Source organism: Otolemur garnettii, unplaced genomic scaffold (assembly GCF_000181295.1).
Source record: "Otolemur garnettii isolate 467f Iridium unplaced genomic scaffold, OtoGar3 scaffold00122, whole genome shotgun sequence".
NCBI lineage: Eukaryota > Metazoa > Chordata > Mammalia > Primates > Galagidae > Otolemur > Otolemur garnettii.
This window is the reverse complement of record NW_003852517.1, coordinates 3,603,535-3,626,661: the sequence shown is the minus strand read 5'-3', so window position 1 is coordinate 3,626,661 and position 23,127 is coordinate 3,603,535. Positions and strand designations below refer to the sequence as shown.

At 41.0% G+C, this 23,127-nt stretch overlaps 1 protein-coding gene across 2 annotated transcripts in view; it reads left to right on the top strand.

Annotated features, from left to right (window-relative positions):
- Nucleotides 1-4,385: 4,385 nt before the first annotated feature.
- DRD3 (dopamine receptor D3) overlaps nucleotides 4,386-23,127 on the top strand; it is a 41,398-nt gene continuing 22,656 nt past the window's right edge. For both annotated transcript variants that reach the window (XM_012810044.1, XM_003797706.1), the window contains exons 1-3: nucleotides 4,386-4,779; nucleotides 10,796-11,100; nucleotides 22,617-22,729. In XM_012810044.1, the coding sequence (XP_012665498.1) occupies nucleotides 4,719-4,779; nucleotides 10,796-11,100; nucleotides 22,617-22,729 (479 nt within the window). In that variant the 5' untranslated portion in view covers nucleotides 4,386-4,718. The remainder of the gene's footprint in view (nucleotides 4,780-10,795; nucleotides 11,101-22,616; nucleotides 22,730-23,127) is intronic.

The window sequence follows — 23,127 nt, the reverse complement described above, 5'->3', positions numbered from 1 at the left end:
ATTGCTACATAGCAAAATTATTGGCTTAAAACAATATCAAACATTTATTTTGCTCATGAATTTGAAATGTGGGCAAAGCTTTGCAGAGATAACTTGTCTCTGTTCCACATGGCATCAACTGGGACAATTTAAATGGGGACTGGAGTAGCCACTTACAAAATGACTCACTGTGTGGCTGGCCAGTTGATGCTGGCTTTAGCTGTGAATTAGCTGTGAGCTCAGCCAGAGCTGTGGGACAGCAGTCTTGGATCCTCTCCATATGACGCCTCCATGGGCTGCTTGAGCTTTCTCATAGCATGGTGATTGCTTTCCAAGAGTAAGTGTCTCAAGAGAACAAAGACAGAAGGTACCAAAAAAAAGTGTGTATACATTTTAAGAAAAGAAAAAATTGTGTTAAAATTGTAATACTCAATATATGCAGATAAAAAAGATGAATATAAGTCACATTTGAGCACCTCTTACAATTGCAGAAGTCAAACATGACTTGAGTATTACAATTTTACATTTTTTGGCACTTTCTGGTAGATAGCATTTTTATGACCAAGCCTCTGCTATTAATTATGGTACATTCTGCTGTTAATTGACATGGTCAATTAAGAAGAAGAGTGACGGAAAATTCTACCTTTTGAGGGTGGAATGGCAAAGTTCTATAAGAGCATGAGGAATGGAGCATAAAATCATGACCATCTTTGGAAAACACCACCTATCATACCTATCCACCCCAAATGCTTTGTGAACAAATGCTAAATTTATTAGAATGCAAAATTCTCTAATGCTAGCCTATTCCTATTTCCATGTATATATATTTTAGGAAAGAAAAAAAGAAATATAAAACATATTGGAAGAATTGAGAAAAAGAAGAAGAAACGATCAGCTAATTAATGGAGATTAGAAAAAAACAAGAGGGAAATAGGTTAAAGAGTAAAAATAGAAGTCCAAAAAGGAGGTAAAATAGAAGACCTCATCAGAGAGGACTGGGGGCAAGGACTAGGGGCAAGTTCATTTATAATGAAGCATATGTCAGAATGTCTTTACTTTCCAAGGCTGAATAATATTCTATTGCAGGTTCGTATGTATCACATTTTGCTTATCCACCTATGAATGACACTTAGGTTACTTCCACATTTTAGCTATTATACATAATGTGGCTGTGAATATGGGTGTACAGACACCTCTCTGAGACCCTGTTTTCAATTCTTTTGGATATCCTTGACTTACAGAAGCAATCATACTGCCTGATCTTCCATTTGCCAACTTGTGTTTCTACTCCTACAATTTGAGATCTAACGCCTGTGAAAAATACACCTGGGGCTGTTCTTCAGGCCAGATCAGTACCCATGCAATTTTAAGATCGTCATGACAATCAGATCTCCCAGTAAACAAATGCTAGTAATTATACAGTGAGACATGGAAACAAAAGGTCCCTCTGTTCACACAGGGTCCTTCAAATTGGCTCCCCGCAATTCTTCATTTGGTCTCCACATTGTCCTGATGGGATATGGGAGTCTAAAGTGGCGTGAGAAAGTCATGGCATACTCAATGGTTGGTGCATGAGGCAAGGTTTTCTGCATCTTTCCCTGAAGAAGCATTTCAAAGACCAGAAGAGGACTATTTCTACTGCAAAATTCGTGTAACTTCCTTTCAAACATGACCACTGAGCATTCCTATACATTGGAAACTCACCACCTCTCCACTCTTCCTCTACACCACTCACTTCAGGTGCAAAAGATAAGGATTTCCTCATGAAGCACCACTGCCTGGTACATGAGGATGTTCCACTTATGCTATTGGGATGAGTTCCTGGAAGGAAGATGAGGAAAATGATCTGTACTTTTCTTGATTTCTACCCAGGCGTGTCTGTTCTGTAGGCGTCCTGGAGTTCTTCCCAGAAGGCAGATCTCAAAATCTTCAATGCCAATCATGAATAAGTGTTTCATTTACTTAAAAGAATAAAACCTGTTTGGTGTTGTGCATATGAATGAAAAGTGCCAAGTTAAAAGGAACAATTGCCGATCTTCACCTATAATAAAGTCCTGAAAGAAAGGACCAGCTCATTCTCCCCTCTCCCCTTCCTTCTATTTTCTACACCAATCCCTTCCCATTTACCAAAAGAATCAGGACGTCTACCAGAGAGACAGCTGAGTTGAGACTGGGTTGCTGCCTAAATGTGTGAATTTGGGCATGTCAGTTAATTTCCCTGTCTGTTGCTCCTACACAGAATTAGAATAAGAGTCTTTATCCCTCTTTATCTTCTTTTGAACTTTGCCAAAGAAAGGCACTACAAAGATGCTAAGGAAAATCCTGCCAGCAATTATAGCTACCCTGTGAGGATATACTGTGTGTTCTTAACTCAGAAAGTCTAGAAGTAAGGTCTTTCCTGCTATATTCATGCATTGTCAGGGCATCGTTATTATTGGGCATAATACTTTGAAATATTAAAGAAAATAAGGATAGAATGCTAAATGTTAAAACTATGATACTGAAGATGAGCATTATGAGGCCATCGAATCCTTAGAATGCCCCTGCTTCACTCTGCTCAGACACTGCCCTGCAGTTACTTCCTCCCTCCGTTCGTATTTCAGACAAACCAAGCGTTAGCAGTGCATAGTCTCTTGGCCTCCTAATCTAAGGGAGGAAGAGCCTGGGAGTTCACATTCAAGCTGGAAGTTCTAGCCTTAGGGCATATTCAATAAGCCATATACCTAAAATAGTTATGCCAAAGAAATCATAAGCAACTTGGATATGGCACCCAGCCTCTCTAAGCCTCTGTATTACTTTGTTAGGGCTGCCATAACAAAATCCCACAGACCAGGTGGCTTAAACAAAAGAAATTTATTTTTGCACAGTTTTGGGTACTAGAAGGCCAAGATCAACAGATTGGCAGGTTTGGTTTCTCCTGAGACCCCCACCCTTGACTTACAGATGGACACCATCTCGCTGTACCCCCACATGGCCTTTCCTCTGTGCATAAATTTCTGGTGTCTCTTTCTCTTCTTATAAAGACACCACACATACTGGGTTAGGGCATACCCTTAAGGTCTTATTTTAACTTAACACATTAAAGATTTTACCTTCAAATGTAGTCACATTCTAAGGTTAGGGCTTCAACATATGGATTTTAGAAGAACATGGTTCAGTCCATAATAGCCACTTTAAAAGTAGCCATCATAAAACTGATGTAAGATATAAACTAGAACATGACATATTCTAAACAAGTCATCATTCAAATATTATGTTATTAATATTCTTGTTATCATTACAATTAATATTATCTCTGAAATATTGTCAGTCTCCCAGGAAATCTGAATTTTCCACCTTTGTAAGAATTATATCATAATTGTTACGTTACTTAAGATGCTTAGATACAAATCCAGACTCCTCCACTTGTTAGCTATGTGACCCTCAGAAATGGTTAACATTTCTAAGCCTTAATTTCCCTATTTATAAATTAAGGATGGTAAAAGTAGCACCTATTATGTAGGGTTGTTGAAAGGGTTAAGAGGCAATGCATGAAGGTGACTAGCTATAGTACATGTTCAATAAAGTAGAGTTGTTAATAAGAGCAGTATTGACCTTGTTGCTGCTGCTGCCTCTTTCTCAACCAGCAGAGGTCTCCATCATAGTCAGTGAGGACTAGCTTCCCTGTGACCATCTGCACCACAGCTGCCAAGCACATCCACTGTTGGCAGAGAAAATAGTGAAAGAATTACCACCCTGTCCAAAGTGAGGGGAAAAAATTAAAACAAGAGAACAGGAAATAGTTAGGATCCCACAATAAAATGTTAAATGAAAAGGTGACTGTAAATTAAGATTATCTGTTTCTAGTACTGACTTTTGCAAATATGGCCCTAAGTTGCATCTCACTTTAGCTTGTTTTAAACCTGAGTTTAAAAGAAAGAAAGAAAGAAAGAATACTCACATAGATTACAGAAGAACAGTAAGCATAAATTGGCAAATGTTTGTAATGTTCTCTGAAAACAGTAAGTGCTAGTAAATAAACACTTGACATTTCTCACATAATTAACCTTTTTCATCATTATCACCAGTTATGCTCCGTGCCTCAGTTTCTGCTTACACTGTAATATAGTCCCTTTAACCTTTTGTCCTTGGACAAGCTTATACCTCCAAGTTCAATTATTCTGTCTATTATGTTTTAAATCGTACTGATTTCCATTAACCACTTGTGCATCAATTTGTTGATCTATTCCTTCTTCTGAACCAATCGTCTTTGTACCCATTGAAAGCTAAAGGCAATTAAACTGAGGACGATGAGAGTTATTTAAGAAAAATTAAATCATAAAGGTAAATAAAGTGGGAAGAGTGGAATTTAAAAAGTGTACTGAGGAAAAAAATGCACATGTACTAAAAAGCACAGAACCGGAGCAGATAGAAGCACAGAGGGGAAAGAGAGCGAGGAAGGCAGATCCTGCTCGTGCCTACTCGAGCTCTCTTTCAGCACCAAGGACAGAACCTCTCGGCGGGTGACCCTAGCAACGTTTAGTTTAGCATCCCTCCCAAATCCTCTAGAAAAAAACGGATGCATTCATAAGCAGCTGTAAAACATGCACCAAGGTCTAGTAGGGTAGCTGGAAAAGCAGCACACAAGTAATTTCACCTGAGAGGCAAAAATGGGTGATTTTCTTTCTGTTCAGGTACATAGTTTCCGTGTCCTGGGAAAGGCAAAGTTTGCCTTGCTTGGGTATGTCTGCTGTCAGTAAATGGCTGCGGGGACTCAAGTGCTAAACTCCACAGTCTCAGAAATCAGAGGAAATTTTCAGGGTAAGTAATTTTTCATTTTGTTTCTAATTTAGTACATCATGTTTTCCTGGAAGTTTATTTAATCAGCTTGGAGTTCTGGGGTTCTCTAAGAATATGCAGTAAAACTCTATACCTGCTCTTATTTAAAAACCTAAAACCCTAAGGATACTGTTTTTATTTTTTTTTTCTAAGTGGTTGGACAGTAAAAACCTGTTCTCTTCTTTTTTTCTTTTCTTTTTTTCCCTGAAATTGTATGCTCATGGGTTGTAGAAGCTATATCAAGGCAGGATTAAAAGATAGAAAACAAAAAGCTGTTATTATTCCTGGGATTTGCGTGGAAGTTGATTGTATTCCTCTTAAGGGTTTTACTTAATTGTAAGGGTCTGTTATTTTAAACTCCCCAATTCAATACCCTGGTAATCCAGGGCTGAGGGTTTTGAGAGGCATTGTTTTCAATGGTCTATTTAAAGTCAGCCTATTTCCAAGTCAGAATCCAATTATTCCCAACAGAGATATGTAGTGGCAATGATGATTGTGTATGTTTTTGTGATGATATATGATTTTTAGCGTATTGTTATTTAATTGTGGGACTTTCATTACTTATCGTAGCTTATGGGGTCAATGGAAATAATTGCAAATAGGCATTTCCTCCAGTTCCTCCATTTAGCTTAGTTGAATACCTTCGAAATGCACACACAAGTAATAATGCAGAAATAGCAAAGTGGGACTTGGATTCTAAACTCATTGTGCATGTTTGTTTAAACTCATTGTGCATGTTTGTTTGCATTTTGTTGGTGAAGCCCTTCACCTACTGATACTAAAAGGTCAGTAAAATGTCTGTCCTTAGGTAAGAGTGAAGAACAGCTGCTTGACGTGACATTAGAATCTCTGATAGACAAAGAGAAGCAGAGATAATTGAGAAAGATTCTTCCTCAAGCACGTGTTTATTTATAGTTGTATATTTTCAAGTCTGCATGGTTAGCAGTAGCGGGGATATTGAGTAGGAAAATACTGACAGTATCCAAATGAGTGCCTGATATTAAAGCATCTATACAGAAGGCTGCTTCAGAATACGAATTAAAGCAAATTCCAAATAGATTCTACTCAATAAATTCAGTTTCTAATTCATTGAAATTCGTTATCAATATTTGCTTATTGACTGCCTGATCTACTGAATTCCTATCTTATCTCTGATTATAACAGCAGTGTGCTCAGTCTTTAGAGGTTGTAAGGGAAAGTGAGGGTGTTCTGCTTTGCTGAGCAGTTTTAATGAGGAAAAAAGATGATATCATCTAAGCTATTGGATCCCCGTAAGCAGCTATGTTTTTTTTCTGTACATCTACCAACAATGTAAATGTGCCCAAATACCCATATATAAATATACTATATATTCAATGCACTTTTGAGTCTTCATTAGGTAAATACACTAGATTGCAATTTGCAAGAATAAAATGTCATAGAAATGCTAAAGACTACCTCTAATAATAATGACAATGTAACTCCCACTGGTTCTATCAGCAGTGTGCACCTGCATTGACTTACTGAGCTTAGTCAGATGATGTGCACAAGATACTCTGAACAAGCGAGATTTTAAAATTAGTACCCATTTCATGTTTGTCTGCCTTACCCCAAAAGTGGCTTAGTTAAGAATATGAGCTCTGGAATCAGACAGATCTTGGATTGAGTCAACTCCATCATTTCCCGGTTTGTGACCTTAGCAAGATAAGTTTAACCTCTTTGGGCCTCACTTTCTTTATCTGCAAAAAATGAGATGATGATGGCATTTATCTCCCTCATCAGGTTGTTGCAAGGTTTAAATATGATAATGTTTACAAATGTGAGCTACAATTATTAATTTTATCAGGCAATATAGCAAGTCTGGATTGAAGCCCAGGCCAGAAAAGTTCTGAAGATGGGTGGTCAGGGTGTGACTGAGTGAAAAATTAGAGGTGGCAAGAGCTAGCGATCTGTGAACTGGGTGAAGATGGAGTCATGGACCCCTGCTACAAAGGTGTTTTGCTCTGGGTTGAAGAAAACTCATCTCCACTTGAGAATGACTCCTGACTTCAACTTCTACTCACAGACAGAATGAATTGTGAGCTTTGGCTTTAGGGGGACCTGAGATCAAAGCTTGGCTCAAACCAGCACCTTATACATTGTGTAATCTTGAAGAAGTTACTGAACCTCTGTCTCAGTTTTTTAATCCACAAAAGGATATCGACCTTTATGGCTGCTATAAATGTTAAAATGAGATAATACATGTAAAGTCCTAGCATCTGACACACAGTAGCAGCCCAGGAGTAGTCGCCTGTAGGAGCAGGTTGAGGTCTCAAGGTGCTTTTGTTGTGTTTGTTTTTTGCTTATCTCAATACCCTTAAGGAAAGAGAATAAATAATTAATACCCTGTAAATCCCACAAATGTTCCAGGCAGACTGTCACTCAGCACTGAAGGATTGAACAGCAACAAAGGATGTATGTCATAGCTGATGGGGGCCTGACCACTCTCTAGTTCCTTTGCTTTTTAAAATAGATCATGCACTCACTCTAAGAGGTGCTCAAACAGACTATAAAGATCAGGATATATCAATACTTTATAAGAAAGTTAAAGGCTCATTAAAATCTGTACATAGTGCTGCATGTAATGAATCTTAAAAGAGTGAAGCCAGCAGTAATCCTCCAGTCTTTGCCTTCTATACTTTCTCACCCCCACATCTACTTTTAACACCCAGCACTCTGCTGGTCACCAGTGATGTGCTCATTCCCAAGTTCATTAGACACTCTCCAGCTGTAGCTTATTTGACCCCTTTACCTCATCCTGCTTTTCTGTTAACAATAAAGCTACTATATTTCAGGTGCTATTTGCTGGACATTATGCTAGGGCAGTGACTCCTTTGACAATGTTCACAGCATTTTTGGTTGTAATGACTTGGGGTCGGGCAGGGGTGAGGGGGTATGATACTGGCACCTAGTAGGTAGGTGTCAGGGATGCTGATAAATAACCTACAATGCTCAGGATGACGCCCACAGTACAGAATTATCCATCCCAAGTTGTCAATAGTGCCAAAGCTTTACATATACAATTTCATTTAATCTTCACAATGACCCAGTGAAATGGCTATGATTATCCCCATTTTGCTGATGAGGAAGCCAGCCTACACTTATGAGTTACTTAGAGAGTGATTATTGAGTTAAGGGACTCTCTAGACTCTTTGCTTCTCCCTACCTGAGACCAGAGTATTATCTGTTAGTACATCTATCAGAGGGAAAAAAGAAAGAAGAAAGCCCAGCTGAGCTCTGTGTTGTATAAGCAACACACAAGGAGGGAGGGAAATATCTAAGGAGGGAGAAAGCTGAAACAATTAGCTGAGAGGTAGGGAGTATTCTAGCATCTCACTCATCTCTGCTTTCATCTCTCACATCCACAACCTGTCAGAAACTGCCTGGACAACTTTAGCTTACCCCACCTGCTGCTATAAAGAATATAAGACTTGAGACAGTGCAATGTGAAAAAAATAAATCAGAAACCTATGGAGTTGTGATTCCAACATCAGGCTCAGAATTGATTTTGAGAATTGAGGGTTCCCCTTTATATAATTAGCCATCGACACTAAGCTGTACTATTTTTAAGTAGCTGACAACCTCTGGAAAGAGTAAAAAGTCCAGCAAGATGGTAACAAACATCACAAGTTTTTGTGCTTCCCTCTTAAATGGCGGGTGAGATGAGGCTAAGACATCAGTAGACAACTGCAAGGCCCAGGAAAGGAGGATTCTGGCCACTGCCTTCCAAGGTGGCCCAGTTGTGAAAGGAAAGTCATCTGAGCCCAAGCCTGCCTTAAAAGTGGAAATATCCCTGAACAATCAGAAAGCATTGTATTTTTCCAAAAGCTCTTGGCAGCAGCAGTACTATTTCCAGGGTAGCAGCTGCCCTTTTCCGAATAATGAGAAAATTATAATTATTATCAAGAATTACTATTATGTTTTAAAATACATTGAGTGCAAACAGTTTGCCAAGATAAAGAACAATTTTTAAAAGCAATTCTCTGATATATTTCAAGTTGGTCACCCCTTTGCAATCATTTGCTCATTTTAACACTTTCATATTCCAGGCTAAAATATCTTAAAATGAAGTATGAAATGACAGCCGTGATTAGGCCAGTCTCCTAATCAAAGGAGAGTTGCAGAGCCAGGATTGAGAACATATCCTGGACACCAACCCAGTCTCTATGTCTGCCAGAGCCTGGAGCAAGAGTTCCAATGGAGGCCCATATATATTATGTTTAAATATTTTGGAGTCATAACCAACAAAGCATTAAATAAAATGTTTAATCTTCCCACCCTGAAAAATATACCTTCCTAGCAATCTGGAGGGCCAGGTTTGAACTTAGGATTCAGGAGCCCCTAGGACTTCTATACATGATGTGACAGTGCAGAAGAAGCTGGGCCCCATCCTCTGTCCCACCCCAGGGACCCTATCCTTTTCTTTTCCCACCTCAAGCTACACAGAAGGTATTCATCCAAGTGCCAACAAAAACCGCCACCTGGTCCCAGGGACCATACACACACACACACACACACACACACACACAGACACATGCATACACAGCACACATGGCAGAGTCTGCCCACAGGGTGATAGATTCAAAATGAGGCCTGTGATGCCCTGGAAACAGGCTCGGAGCACTTTTGGCACTGGGCATGTAGTCTGATGGGGTGTAGACCTTTAGAGGGTATGACCTCATCCAGTGGGAACATATCACCAGAAGAGGGTGTCTTAGTCTGTCTGGGATGCTGTACCAAAACAACATTAACTGGGCTTCTTATAAACAACAGAAATTTACTTCTGGGAAGTCCAAGATGAAGGCACCAGCAGAACTGTGTCTGGTGAGGTCCTGCCTTCCGGTTCCCAGACAGCTACCTTTCTGCTGTGTTCTCACATGGTAGGCTAGAAGGTGTTCAGCTCTCTGGAGTGTCCCACGTAAGAACACTAATCCCATTCTTGAGGGCTCTGACCTCATGACCTAATCACCTCCCAAAGACCCCTCCTCTCTCCTGTACCAGCCCTACCACCCCCCTGAGAGTTGGTACTTCAACATGTGAATTCAGAGGGGACACAAACTTTGGGGTCACAGCAGAGACCAAGAGTGCAGCCCTCTTCCAGGGCAGAGCTGGAAGCAGGAGCCATTTTTGCTTGGGTTTCAGGGTCCTACTGTAAAAACCACACTCCTTAGATCTTCTCCTAGACCCCAGAACTGGGAGAGAATGTATTTCCATTCTTTATACTTTACCCAATCTTGAGTATTCTGTTCCAGCACAGATGGACTTAGATAGCTGAGTTCCATCATTTCCCCCATTTCACACAAGAGGGAACTGGAGCTCAGACAGGTAGAGTAATGTGCACAAGGTCCTGCGGTGTCCTGAGTCCAAGCATGGCTCTTTCAATGGCCTGTACAACCTTTCCACCTCATGCTGTTCTACTCCTCCCCCGACTCGCCTGGCTTCAGCCATGCTGGCCTCCCTATCATCCCTTCTATGTGGTCGCCCTTCCTCTTGGCACCTGCTGTTCCTACTGCTTGAACCACTCTCCCACCAGATATCTGCCTGGTCTGCTTCTCTGTGTCCTCCAGGTTTTGATTCAGTTGCCAGTTTCTCCACGAGGGCTTCCTGATCACACTGGGCATGTGGTCTGATGGGGTGTAGACCCTTAGAGGATCTGGGGTCACACTGACACCTACTTACATACATGCAATCCACACCCCCTTTTACCCCTCGCTGATTTTTCTCCACAATACATATCATCATTGAACATACTACATCTTTTATTTACCTTACATATTATCTGTCTTCTTCTCTAGAATGGAAGCTTCACGGAGGAGAAATTTTTATCTGTTTTGTAACTCCAACAATGAGGTAGAGAAACAGTATTATATAGGAAGTGCTCAATAAATATTTACTGACTCAATAAACCAAAAAAAAGTACATAAGCAACCAAGATGCAAAGAGTCTGACTTTACCTCTATTGCTTTCTCTTTCCTCCCAGGATACCCTTTGGGGTCACGCTCCTCCTTCTGGGCTATGGCACCTTTAAGCCAGCTGAGTAGCCACCTGAACTATACCTGTGGGGCAGAGAACTTCACCGGTGCTGACCGGGCCCGTCCACATGCCTACTACGCCCTCTCCTACTGTGTGCTCATCCTGGCCATCATCTTTGGCAATGGCCTGGTGTGTGTGGCTGTGCTGAGGGAGCGGGCCCTGCAGACCACCACCAACTACCTGGTGGTGAGCCTGGCCGTGGCAGACCTGCTGGTGGCCACCCTGGTGATGCCCTGGGTGGTGTACCTGGAGGTGAGTGGGCTCCAGGCATGTACTGCTCATGTATCCGTGCTTTTCTTTGTCTTTCCTGAGCTCCTGGCCTTTGGGGCTCAAAGGACTCCTCTAGTGGTCCAGGAGCTGAGGAAGGAAATTCTTTTTTTAATGAGGGAACTGAAGCTCTGGGTGGCAGTTACCATCTGATCCTTCTCCCACATCAGAAACAGGGGGCTGGGAATGATACTGTTCTCAGATCTATACGATCCTGGGAACTGAACTTGAGAGATGGGATGATTCCTAAAAGGACCTTGAGTTTATTCTCAATGATGTGGTGTATTGAAGGAGGCAGTCCAGAGGGCATCTTCTTCAGTGTTCAATATATATGGAGTGAGAGTGTGCAGGAGAGATATGGAGCTCTGGTGGTGGAAGACATTATATTAAAAACAAAAAGAAGCCATTTTTTTTCAGTGAATAAGAAGAAGAGAGAGAAAGAATGGTCTGCAAATAGATCAGACCTCTTTTGGTGGTGCAGTTGCCTTCATCTTGGCTTTTCCCTCCTGATTGCCAGCTCTCTGCAGACTCTGCTACTGAAGGAACAAACTAAACCTTCAAATTTATGTTTCCCATGCCTCCGTTAATAGTATGGAGCCTTTGCCAGTTAGATGGTGCAACAGACCCTGGAGAATTCTTCTGGGGGAGAAGCTTTTCTTAAATTCGAAAGTGTTTTCATTTGCAAGTGCAAGACAAAGACAGGAGTGATCAAGACAAAACATCCATTTGCTAACAAGGAAATCAGGGTGCCCACATCTGTTCAAGAAATGCATATTCTCACCAAGAAAACATGTAATTATTAAAGAGATATTTTTAAGAACATCTTAACATACCATTAATATTTCTCCTCTGCACTGTGTGTCATTCTAAGGAGGTACCCACTGAAGGATCAAAATGATGCTATGATTAAGAGAAATTAAGATTCATCAAATTAATATCTCAGTTAATGTTAATAGTGAAGGTGACAGTTAAGGATGACATATCACGGGAGAGCAAAAACCTTGATCATTGACTGCTAGTGCCCATATCAAAGAATGACTGGGAACCAAAATTAGACCTGGGATCTCAAAAGAGAGAGGTAAAGGAAGAAAATAGATAGGAAAGGGAAGAGACAAAAAACAAGTAGGCTGATTGGAATAGATCTAAAGTCTAAGGGAATACTTACGTTTGAAAGAAGATATGTGCTTATTTCTCCTCAGGATAATTCTGATGGTAAAGAGTCTTGTAATTATCTTAACTGTTCTGTCAACCTACTTGGGGTAAGAAATCCTGAAGTCAGAGGTTATGTCTTTGTTCTTCATTCCCATGGTCTAAACACACTCCCTGGCATATAACCTGCGCTAAATAAATATTTGATGTATGAATGATGACATGAATCTGCTCTGTAAATATGCATTATGTAGGCAGTTCCAGCTTACACCATCATCTTATACATCTCCTGTTACCTGCATACTTCTAGGGGGGAGGAAGAGGTGAAATATTTATTATTTTACATTTGATAATAATGAGAACAAAAAGAAGTTAGGAGCATGGGATAATCTTGCTCAGAAGTGAGGCACTTTAGGTGCCACAAACCTGTATATCTTGGTCAATGATTCACGGCACCACCAGCATCCCCCTGAACTGTTTCTGTTCATCTCTCTGCGTTACAAAGTTTCTTAAGTCCAAGTTTCTAGAGAAGGAGGAATGTCAGAAATGCAGGCAGTGGACCTTACTTCTAATGAGCATTTTCAGTCCCTCTAAAATAAAATTAGTCTTTTGGTGTCTATAATAAAGCCACTTGGCACTCTTTGGCTACCCATTTATAATTTCTTCCAGGTCTCTGGCTGAACTATATTGGAAAACCCCTGTACATACTGGCTTAAAAGATGAATGTTGTGACTTCTCCACACTAGGAAGCCATGACATCCCCTTCTAGCCAAATCTGCTGATATAACTGATGCCCCTGTTATAATGCACAGCAGAGAAGAGCAGCTGAGACCACAGGGAGCCCCTGGAAACCTTGCCAAAGGCCTTACTGGGAACTCTGTAGTAGTATCTGTGGGTTTCCTCCCATGAGAAAAGCATTGGTAGAGCTCTTAGTTTCCCACCATAAAAAGCACTATGCCCTATGTCCCTCGGGTAATTTGATGCAGGTGTTCAGTAGTCAAGAGCATGGTCAAAATAATCTACATTCCCATAAAGAAGATTTGGAGGAGCAGAAACCTCTCTTCACTGGGAAATGGGCTTTGAGGCTTCTTTTTTGGTCTTACCAACTTGCTTCAAGGCCCAGTCAATGCAACTTAATATCTCTGAGTCACTTTCCCCAGCAGTCAACTAAGGATCTAACTCAATAGAGGAGAGGATATGACTGGAAGCAGCTATCATTAACAGATGGCCAGTTAAGATATTAGAGGTTTCTAGTTCAGAGGACCAGGTGTCCCTATCCCACATTAGTATATACTTTCCTTAGTCTTAAATTTTTTCCTGTCTTTCCTTTGAGACAGATGAGATACTTTAATGAGAAAAAAGAGCACTCTGAGCTTTTAAAATATGGACTATGAATATACAAATCCATGTGTCTTAGGAAGGGCAAGGTGTTGCTCTTACTAATTTGTCCTGACAATGGTCCAGTTTGAGTAACTGGTCTTGTAATCATATGATTACACCTAAGAGCCTCCTTTGAAAAAGGAAAGGGTTCACTGGTGATCACAGAGACTGCTGTAGCCTTGAGGGTCCCCAGGAAGATAGGCCCAAAAATTAGAAAAACACCATTTTGTGGACCAAAGGATTCATCAAATTCGTAGCTTCATGTGCTTTGATTTGAATACATACATCTTTCTCAAAGGAAAATTAGTTCATTTTCCAGATATGTATGAGTTAGGAATGTTTTGACTGTAAATAGTGGAAACCTTGACTAATTGTGGCTTAACCAAATTTTCTACTTCTTATATAACCAGAATGGTGGAGGAAGGAGATTGTTAGTGTTAGTTCAGCTGCCCCATGATGTCATCTCAGACCAGACTTTTCTATTCTTCCTCTTCAATATCCTTGGGCTGTCATGGCCCCAGAATCATGGTAGTATTCAAAATTGGATGGATAAGGACATCAGAAGGAGAGAAAAAGTCCTTCCTCTCCCAAGAGTAGCTTGAAGCATCTTTCTAAAGAACTTCATGTAAGCCTAGTTGGCCAGTACTTAACCATGAAGTCACTAAAGATAGGAAGGAGAAGGAGAAGGAAATGAAGGAGGAGGAAGAAGAGGGAGGAAGGAAGGAAGGAAAAAAGGAAGGAAGGGAGGGAGGGAGGGAGGAGAGAAGAGAAAAAAGAAAAGAAAGGAAAAGGCAAAGAAAAAATGTTTTATTTAAAAAATGATGTAAAGATAGGAAGTTGCTACGGGCAGTCAATACGGTGTCATACAACATTGCTTCTGTGAGAATTCACTGGGACGAATGCCATTTCAACACAAGGTCATGCTATGAGAAAGGCTCAGAACCTAGAGTCAGAAGACATGGAATTAAGTGAATAAAATGGAAGTGACAACAGTACTTTCCACATTGAGCTGGTGTAAGGCTCAACTGTTATTGGCTGAGAGAGAGACTTGATAACTCAAAAGTGTAATCTATAAATGTTTCAGTTAAGTCACCTTTTGTGGCTTACTGTAATTGGCTTAAATAAACAGAATGCACTGGTTATCACATCAGGAACTTTAAAAGTTCTGAGTTAGGATGGGCTTCAGGCACAGTTTGATCTGTGAAGCTCCAGCTCCATTTCTCTATAATTCTATCAGCTCTGCTCTCTTCAGTTGACCTTATCCTCAGGCAAAAGTCCAACCATGGACCTCACATGTGCACACTGCATGACACCATTCACAGCAGGAGAGAAAATCCATCTTAGAACTTCTAGTAGAAGAGATGTGCTGTGTTTGGACTAGATTGTGCCAATGTGATTTTTTCTGAACTAATCACCAGAAAAATTATGTGTGGAACACGTCAGCTGCTTGAGGATCTCGTGAATTCCCAGTGTCCTACTGGAAAGAAAAGACAATCAGTAAGTGTGACCCATAGTTGGCTCTCATGGGTATCATTCTCAGAGTAGCTTAAAGCACTTGGGGATTCCCAGGGGCCAGTCACTGACCCATTTCAGTATTCTCTGTCCTGGAGCCTAGCAGAAAAGTTCAGGACAAAAGCCTGACCTCACAGAGGGTTCTATTTCACAGGGCTCCTGGCTTGACTGTCTCTTTAATTCAGTTTATGGTATTTTCTCAAAAACTCTTTTCTGTGCCATATCAAATAGTTCTATCTCAGGTTCCCTCTCAAGTTTTTAATTTCCTGCTTTACAGGCTGCACTCTGGAGTGTTCTTGCCAAGCACAAACATCTCATTTTGTTCCACTCGCTTAAGCACCTTTTGTGATGTTTATGCACTTAGATCAGGACAGAAAGGTAGTGTAGGCAGCCAGGGGATGATTTGGAATACTAAATTCAGAGCACTTGGGTTCCAGTATGGACAGGAGAAAAGACTCGGAGTTAAGAAATGTGGACAAGAAAACAGAGCGGGGTGGGTTCAGGCAGGGAAATGTACTACAGAAAAGCAACCAAGGTCAGATGGATAAAAGGAAGCAACAGTAATATATTGGGAATGGATGAACGTTTGGGCTTTGTAATGATGGTGATTATTAAAAAGAATGACATTTACTTGATAACAATTAAGACTTCCCTACTGTAGTGGCCAGGCGTGGTGACTCACACCTGTAATCCTAGCACTCTGGGAGAATCCAGATGAGTGGATTGCTTGAACTTAAGAGTTTGAGACCAGCCTAAGAAAGACCAAAACCCCTTCTCTAAAAAAATAGATGGGCAGGCAGCGCCTGTGGCTCAAAGCCCCATATGCCAGAGGTGACAGGTTCAAACCCAGCCCCGGCCAAAAACTGCAAAAAAAAGAAAAGAAAAAAATTAAAAAAAAAAAAAAATAGATGGGCCTTGTGGTGGGCACCTTTAGTCTGAGCTACTAGGGAGGCTGAGGCAAGAGAATCACTTGCTCCCAACAGTTTGAGGTTGCCATGAGCTATACTGCCATGATCCTCTACCCAGGGTGATAAAGTGAGACTCTGGCTCAAAAAACAATAGGATATTCTCACAATTTCTTCACCAAACTCTGGATTTTTATAAAAGTCATAAATTGTTAAAGCTGAAAGGACTTGAAAATGATTTTTTCATCATTTTCCATCACAAGGAATTCCTAGCCATATTCCGACGATGAGGTTTTTCTGGGTAGGGTCTGTGAAGTCTGCATTTTAGATGGAGATTCTCTGTAATTCTTGTGCACCCAAACTTTGGGCAATTCTGAGCTCAGCCTTCATCGGGGGTGTATTAGACCATTTTGTAGTATTAGAACAGAATACCCAAGACTCAGTAATTTATAAAAACAGATTTATTTTTTACAGTCCTGGAGGCTAGGAAGTTCAAGATTTAGGACACCATTCGGCCAGAACCAAGCCCATCATCATTCAGGGTGGAAGACAAAAGGAGAAAAGAGAAGCAAAAGGGAGGCAAAACTTGTCTTTGTATAAGAACCTCACTCTCACAGTGGTAGCATTAATCCACTTGTAAGGGAGGAGCCCTCTTGGCCTAATTACTTCTTAGGCCCCACCTCCCAACACTGTTGCAGTGGAGCTTAAGTTTCCAACACAAGCTTTTTGGAGGACATATTCATACCAAGCAGAGGGGAAGAGAGAGATTGCTTGTTAAAAATATAGGCTGATTGGGTCTACCTCAGATCTACCAAACCAGAATTTCCAGAATGGCATGGAAGTCAGTGGTAATTGTAATCATACCCAGCCCCACTCCCACCCCCTATTACTTGTGCAGCCATCTAGCCATCTGCTAAAGTGACATTTGGGAACCACTAATCTACAAAACCCCCATCTCACAAATGAGAAAACTGAGATTCAGAGAAGTAAAAACTCCTAATTAATTTACCCTATATTGCCCTACAGCAAACCCTCCTCACTACCACCCCCTTAAAAAAAATGATTTCCAAACAAAAATGGCCTGAAGAGGCCAATGAGAGAAGTAATTCTATCTTTGCCCTTTGAGTATCTCTCCCAAATAAGTAAAACTTCATCTCTTTACAGCAGGAGTTCTTAACCTGGGGAGTCCATCAACTTGGATGTAAACAAAATGATTTCCCTATTTTCACTAAGGTAAAACTTAGTACTGTCTTCAGTTATGAATGTAGGCATGAACCCACAGCAGAAGAGATCTTTAGTGTCACTGGTAGAACTCACAGGTATTTATATTTTCAAATCACATTATGGTTGTTGTAGACATCCTGAAATATCACTTATAGTCATCATTACTTTGAAATTGTAAGAGTTTTGAAACTGGTGCTAGATCTTATTATTTGATGAATTATTAAAGTAGAACATATATTTTTATATATGATATATATTTAAAATATCTTCATAACTATTTTCCATAAAATTAGTATCTTTTATGATCTATCATATTTATTTCATGCATTTAAATACATTCTTTTAAGACGGGGACCATGAGGCCCACAAAATCCAGGGCATAAAGAATGTTTAAGGGCCTTGGTGGCTCATACCTATAATCCTAGCACTCTGGGAGGCCAGTCAGGTAAACTGCTGAAGGTGAGGAGTTAGAGACCAGCCTGAGCAAGAGTGAGACCTGCCTCTAAGAAAAAAAAACTAGCAAGGTGTTGTGGCAGGCACCTGTAGTCCCAGCTACTCTGGGGTGAGGCTGAAGCAAGAGGATCAATTTAGCCCAGGGGTTGGAGGTTGCTGTGAGCTATGACACCATGGCACTCTACTCAGGACAACATCATGAGACTCTGTCTCAAAAAATAAATAAATAAAGTAAAATAAAAATAAAAGAATGCTTACGGATCCCTGCTTTAGGGACAACCATTTCTGAAGATAAAGTTCTGGCCCCCTCACCTCCCAAATCAATGTTTCCCAAACCCAGGCAAAGAGAATCATGTTAGGGACTTATTCTGAGTGAAGCCTGAGAATCATTTTGTTTAACAAGAGCCTCAGGTGATTTGGGAAATGCTGCCTTATAATCAGTAAATTTGGGAAATGCTTCCCTAGGCTGTGTCTGTTGAAAATCAATAGCCAACTTCAGTACCTGAAGACAGGGCTTGCTTACTCTCACCTTCTGTATTGCCAAAGGGAGTTAGTTATATTCATTAGCAAGTGAGAGTAACACCACCTGGCTGCTGTATAATTTTGAAGTGACTTATTCTTTAGAATGCAGGAGAAAGAAGCATGTCTCTGAAGAGCCTTAAATCAATCAGACTTATTCTTTTACTTTTTTTCTGCCTTAATTTCAAAAAGTCAGTTTGCCTTTCATGATCTCCCACCACTTTGTACTTACCTCGCTGTTGGCCCTTACCAGGTTACATCCCAGCTATGGTTTTAGTATCTATCTCCTGGGCTCTCATTTCAGCCACACCATTCACACATTAATCTCCCTCACAGGAACATTGTATATTCTGATGCTCTAGGGACAAAACCAGGTTTAATTCATTTCAACACACCCACCCATGCAAAGTCAGGCACATAATGAGCACTCAATAAATAGTGGCTATATGGGTACATAGATGGACAAATGCCAACTCTTCTCCCTACTGTGATACTGGAATGGAGTTCAGTTGTGCACTTCTCAGCAGTGGCATTCCGAAGTGCTGACCTTTGAGAGGTAGAATGGAGTAATGGTTAATGTGAATGGGGTTGAAATTCCAACCCCTTTTTCAAGCTATGAGTCCTTAGGCAAATTACTCAACCTCTCTCATTCTCCATTTCTTTATCTATAAATTAGAAATCATATTTACCTCATCAGGTTACTATGAGATAATGTGTGAGAGTTCCTAGCATGTTCTTGGCACACTCTGATGCTCTTTATTGATCCCGTACTGTGATTTACTTGGTGTGGAGGACTCCAGTAAAGAAATATTATTTTGTCATTACAAGTCCAACCAATTAGAAACTCATTTTAATGAGTAAGCACTAGGGAAAGCTAAGCGATGGCACCTCAGTGGGAATTACTTTAATCAGCTAATCAGATTGTTTTCTTCTTGACACTTAGCTGAGATCAAGGAGAGAATGGAAATGTTGATGGCAGAATCTGGAGACAGGAAAAGCGGACAGCCGGAATGGTGGCTCTCCAATGGGGGCCAGGCAGCCAGGGGACAGCTTGAGGGCTTTGCCCTTTAGGGGCAAGAGGGATGGATAGTAAAGAAACCAGCAGTGTGTGTACTTTCATCTCCCCCCAAAGACAGTACCCACTACCGTCTTGTGAACTGTTTTTTGTCACTCTGGGACAGAGCCAATCAGGAGGGTGTCACATTCCCAAAAAGGAATCCATATAGTCTGCCAGGCAAAACTCTGGGAGGAGGACCTGGTTTTCACCTTTCCCCTGTCTACCCACTTCCATCCATCTTCCCACAACCACTCCCCCATAACAGGGTGCTGAACGAACCACATTCCAGGGCCCTGTCTGCCTCTACTAGCCCTGTGAACTTTCACAGGGTGCTTAATCTCTCTAAGCTTTTGGCTCTTTCTCTGTAAGGATGATGGTAATAGTCCTCTGTCATTAGGACAATCACCGGCAATGGCGGCCATGCATGTAAAGCGCTTTGCAGAACACAGGCATTTAGTAAGCATTCAATAATGTCAGCTGTTGTCGAGACAGATTATGTCAGAGACTGTTCCTTCTTTCCACAATATATTTTCATGCCATGCCCTGCTCTAGGAGCTGTGCGTGGAGCAGCAAACAAGTAAGTGTCCCTGCTCTTATAGGTGTTGGTTAAATAATAGTCAGTTAATCTCCTATCAGGTAAGTGTACAACATAGTCCTCAAAAGACCTCTAATAGCACATGCAGTAAAAAACAATTCCATTTGCAAAATCTGGAGTTTCAAAATGATAGAAATTGCTGGAATGGGTCATGTAGGTCAGTGCCACATATAAATTCTCAATAAATGTCAATTTGTATTAACAATATTAGGATCTCATGATGATCTCTATTTTATTTTAAAATGCCTTGCTTTTCCTGTTGTAAGTTGTTTGGTATAGTCCCTGTAGTACTTCTGTAAAACCTCTTAACACATATATCTTCCGTCAATGAGCTATATTGGTCGATTGACCAGTACCTGCTTTATGAACGCATGAATTAATGAATACCCAGCAAGCACTGAAGTTTGCTGTGGTCCCACCTATTCTCTCTCACCTGTACTAGCCCCCAATGCACATAAACAAACCAGCACTCACAATTATGCAAAAAAGTGGGTTCTCCCCAATTTAAAACATAAATTTTATGGTACAGACAATGTTGAAATAAAATTTAGTGTGCAAAAATCAACTTTGGCAAGAAGCTTTTATAACATGCAACTATCCTATGTAATAAGCAAAACCATCTTTTATTCTCCTGGCTCCCTTAAATCATTGTGTTATGATGACTCAGATCAGAATTTTTACATCTCCGTTTTGAAAAAGTTTCTCATGCCAAGAATTCCTATAAGTTCATATTAGGCCTTTATTTATATAGAGCCAAGGGGTCAAACTAAAGGAGAGGTGTTTACAACCAAGTGAACAAAAATGATGACTTTATCACTAGCTTTAACTTTTTATTCTTGCTTTTAAACAAACAAAAAATTCCTTTAGTCAGATTTTCTCAAAATAGAGTCTGGAAATGAACAAAGGGCTAAAAGAGGATACAGGAGAAAGGAAATAAATCCAATGAGAAGTTATTAGCGAAGAAGAAGAGACAGCTCCTTAGAACCGTACTGTATTGGGATAAAACAGGAATGAAAAGTAAAGTAACCTGGTCATAGAAAAAGATTCTTACATGAGAAAACTCAGAGGAAGGCCGGGCACAGTGGCTCACGCCTGTAATCCTACCACTCTGTGAGACTAAGCGAGTGGATTGCTTAAGCTCAGGAGTTAGAAACCAGCCTGAGTAGGAGCAAGACCCCGTCTCTACTAAAAATAGAAAACTAGCTGGGAATTGTGGTACATGCCTTTAGTCCCAGCTACTTGGGAGGCTGAGGCAAAAGGAGCACTTGAGCCCAAGAGTTTGAGGTTGCTGTGAGCTATGATGCCACAGCACTCTACCCAGGGCAACAGAGTGAGACTCTGTCTCAAAGAAAAAAGGAAAGAAAAAGAAAGGAAGGGAAGGGAGAGGACAAGGGAAGGGAAGGGAAGGGAAGGGAAGGGAAGGGAAGGGAAGGGAGAAAGAAAGAAAAAAAGAAAAAGAAAACTGAGAGGAATAGCACCATTTTTGTGCAGTCATTTGGTCATTAACTGTTTCTTTTTTTGTTTTTTCCTTGAGAAGCTGCTTCAGAGGCTAGGGTGTCTATTTTTCACTCTTCCTTACCCTTAAATAGTCCTGCTTAGGAGGAATATCACAAACACTCAGCTACAGCCAGAGGCACAAAGCTTCTCAGGTTCCTCCTTGAGAACCATGGTCCCCAAGAATGGCAGCCCCCCAGGCAGGAAGCTGGCAAATACACAAAAGCCTTGAGGCCCATGCGGGGCCCTTTTCAGACATTCTGAAAATGACATCTCCCCAATATATTCTTGCTTCAATTAGGTTATCTGAAAGTTTTTAAAATAAAAATAGCAATGTAGTAGAATATAAATTACCTAAATTCTGGACTTTTTATAATTATGTACATGGTAGATGCATGAGGTTGAAAGCACCCTCATTAATTCTGCAAGTGGTAGAGAGAATCTATTCTCCATCCTAATCCCCTGGACTCAGCCCTTTCCCCTACCTCTTGGTGATTGGGACAGTAGTACAAAGGCAGTCACATTAACACAGACTTATTTTATGTAGGTTCTTATAGACGTTGTTTTATGATGTTCCCAAGCTTCAAAACCTGAAACCAGATAGATTTTTGCTTTGGAGGTACATTTTACAAACACCATGCTCTAAGTTTATTTCCAGAGTACACAATGAGCTCGCGACAGGGCGGAGGGCTTTAGAGAGGCAGTTCTGGCACAATACACATCAGGCAGCCACCCAAGTTCTTGTACTACCAGCTGTGCACGTGCGAACATATCACTTCACTGCAAGGGCATCATTGCCTCCTGAGCCTGAACTGGATCAGTGATCTCAAACCTTGGCATGTCTGGGGTATTTGAAAATGAAGATTCATAGGCCACAGAGCCAGAAACTCTCAGTGAGTCTAAGAAGGATTCAGAAACCTACATTGTTAATGAGTAGCCTGCTGAGGACTTTGAGAAACACTGGGCTAATTGATTTGGGAAATCCCTTCCAGCACTAACATTCTAACATTCTGTGAATTCGTCCTTTCCTTAGCAACAATCTTGGACAGCCTGGTACTCCCTTGATGTCTGTCTGCCCTGAGGTGACAGTACCAACCATGGGGAGCGGACGGGGGTCAGCAGCCTTACTGGTGACAAAGGGAAGACAATGCTGCTGATTGGGTGGTTCTTCCATCTCTCGGAAAACACTAACGTCCTTGTTTCTGATGCGTAGGTGACAGGTGGAGTCTGGAATTTCAGCCGTGTTTGCTGTGATGTTTTTGTCACTCTGGATGTCATGATGTGTACGGCCAGCATCCTGAACCTCTGTGCCATCAGCATTGACAGGTAGAGTTGGGATTCCCCTTCCAGGCTTAGGGAGGTGGCCCAAAAGCTGGGGGGCGGGGGAGGAGGCATAGGCTTTGCATTTGAGGCCCCTGGGATCAAGTAGAACTTGACATTGGGATATTTCCTTTTTCTTTATAAATTATGGTGTGCAGGGAAGAAGAAACCTCTGTGGCAGGAGAGAAATAATTATCTTATATGCTTTCCTGGCCTTTCATCTCCTCCCTCCATTCTGGTCTTCCTTTTCCACTATCCTTTGGGGGTTTTGTGATTCCTAACAGGAAGGCCAGGAAGAGGGGGAGAAGGAGAAAAGGAGAGCTGACTTGGGTTGATAGAATATTCTCTTATTTTGTTTTTGTTTTTGTTGAAGGGAGGGATGGAAGGAAAGTGAGACAGAGAAA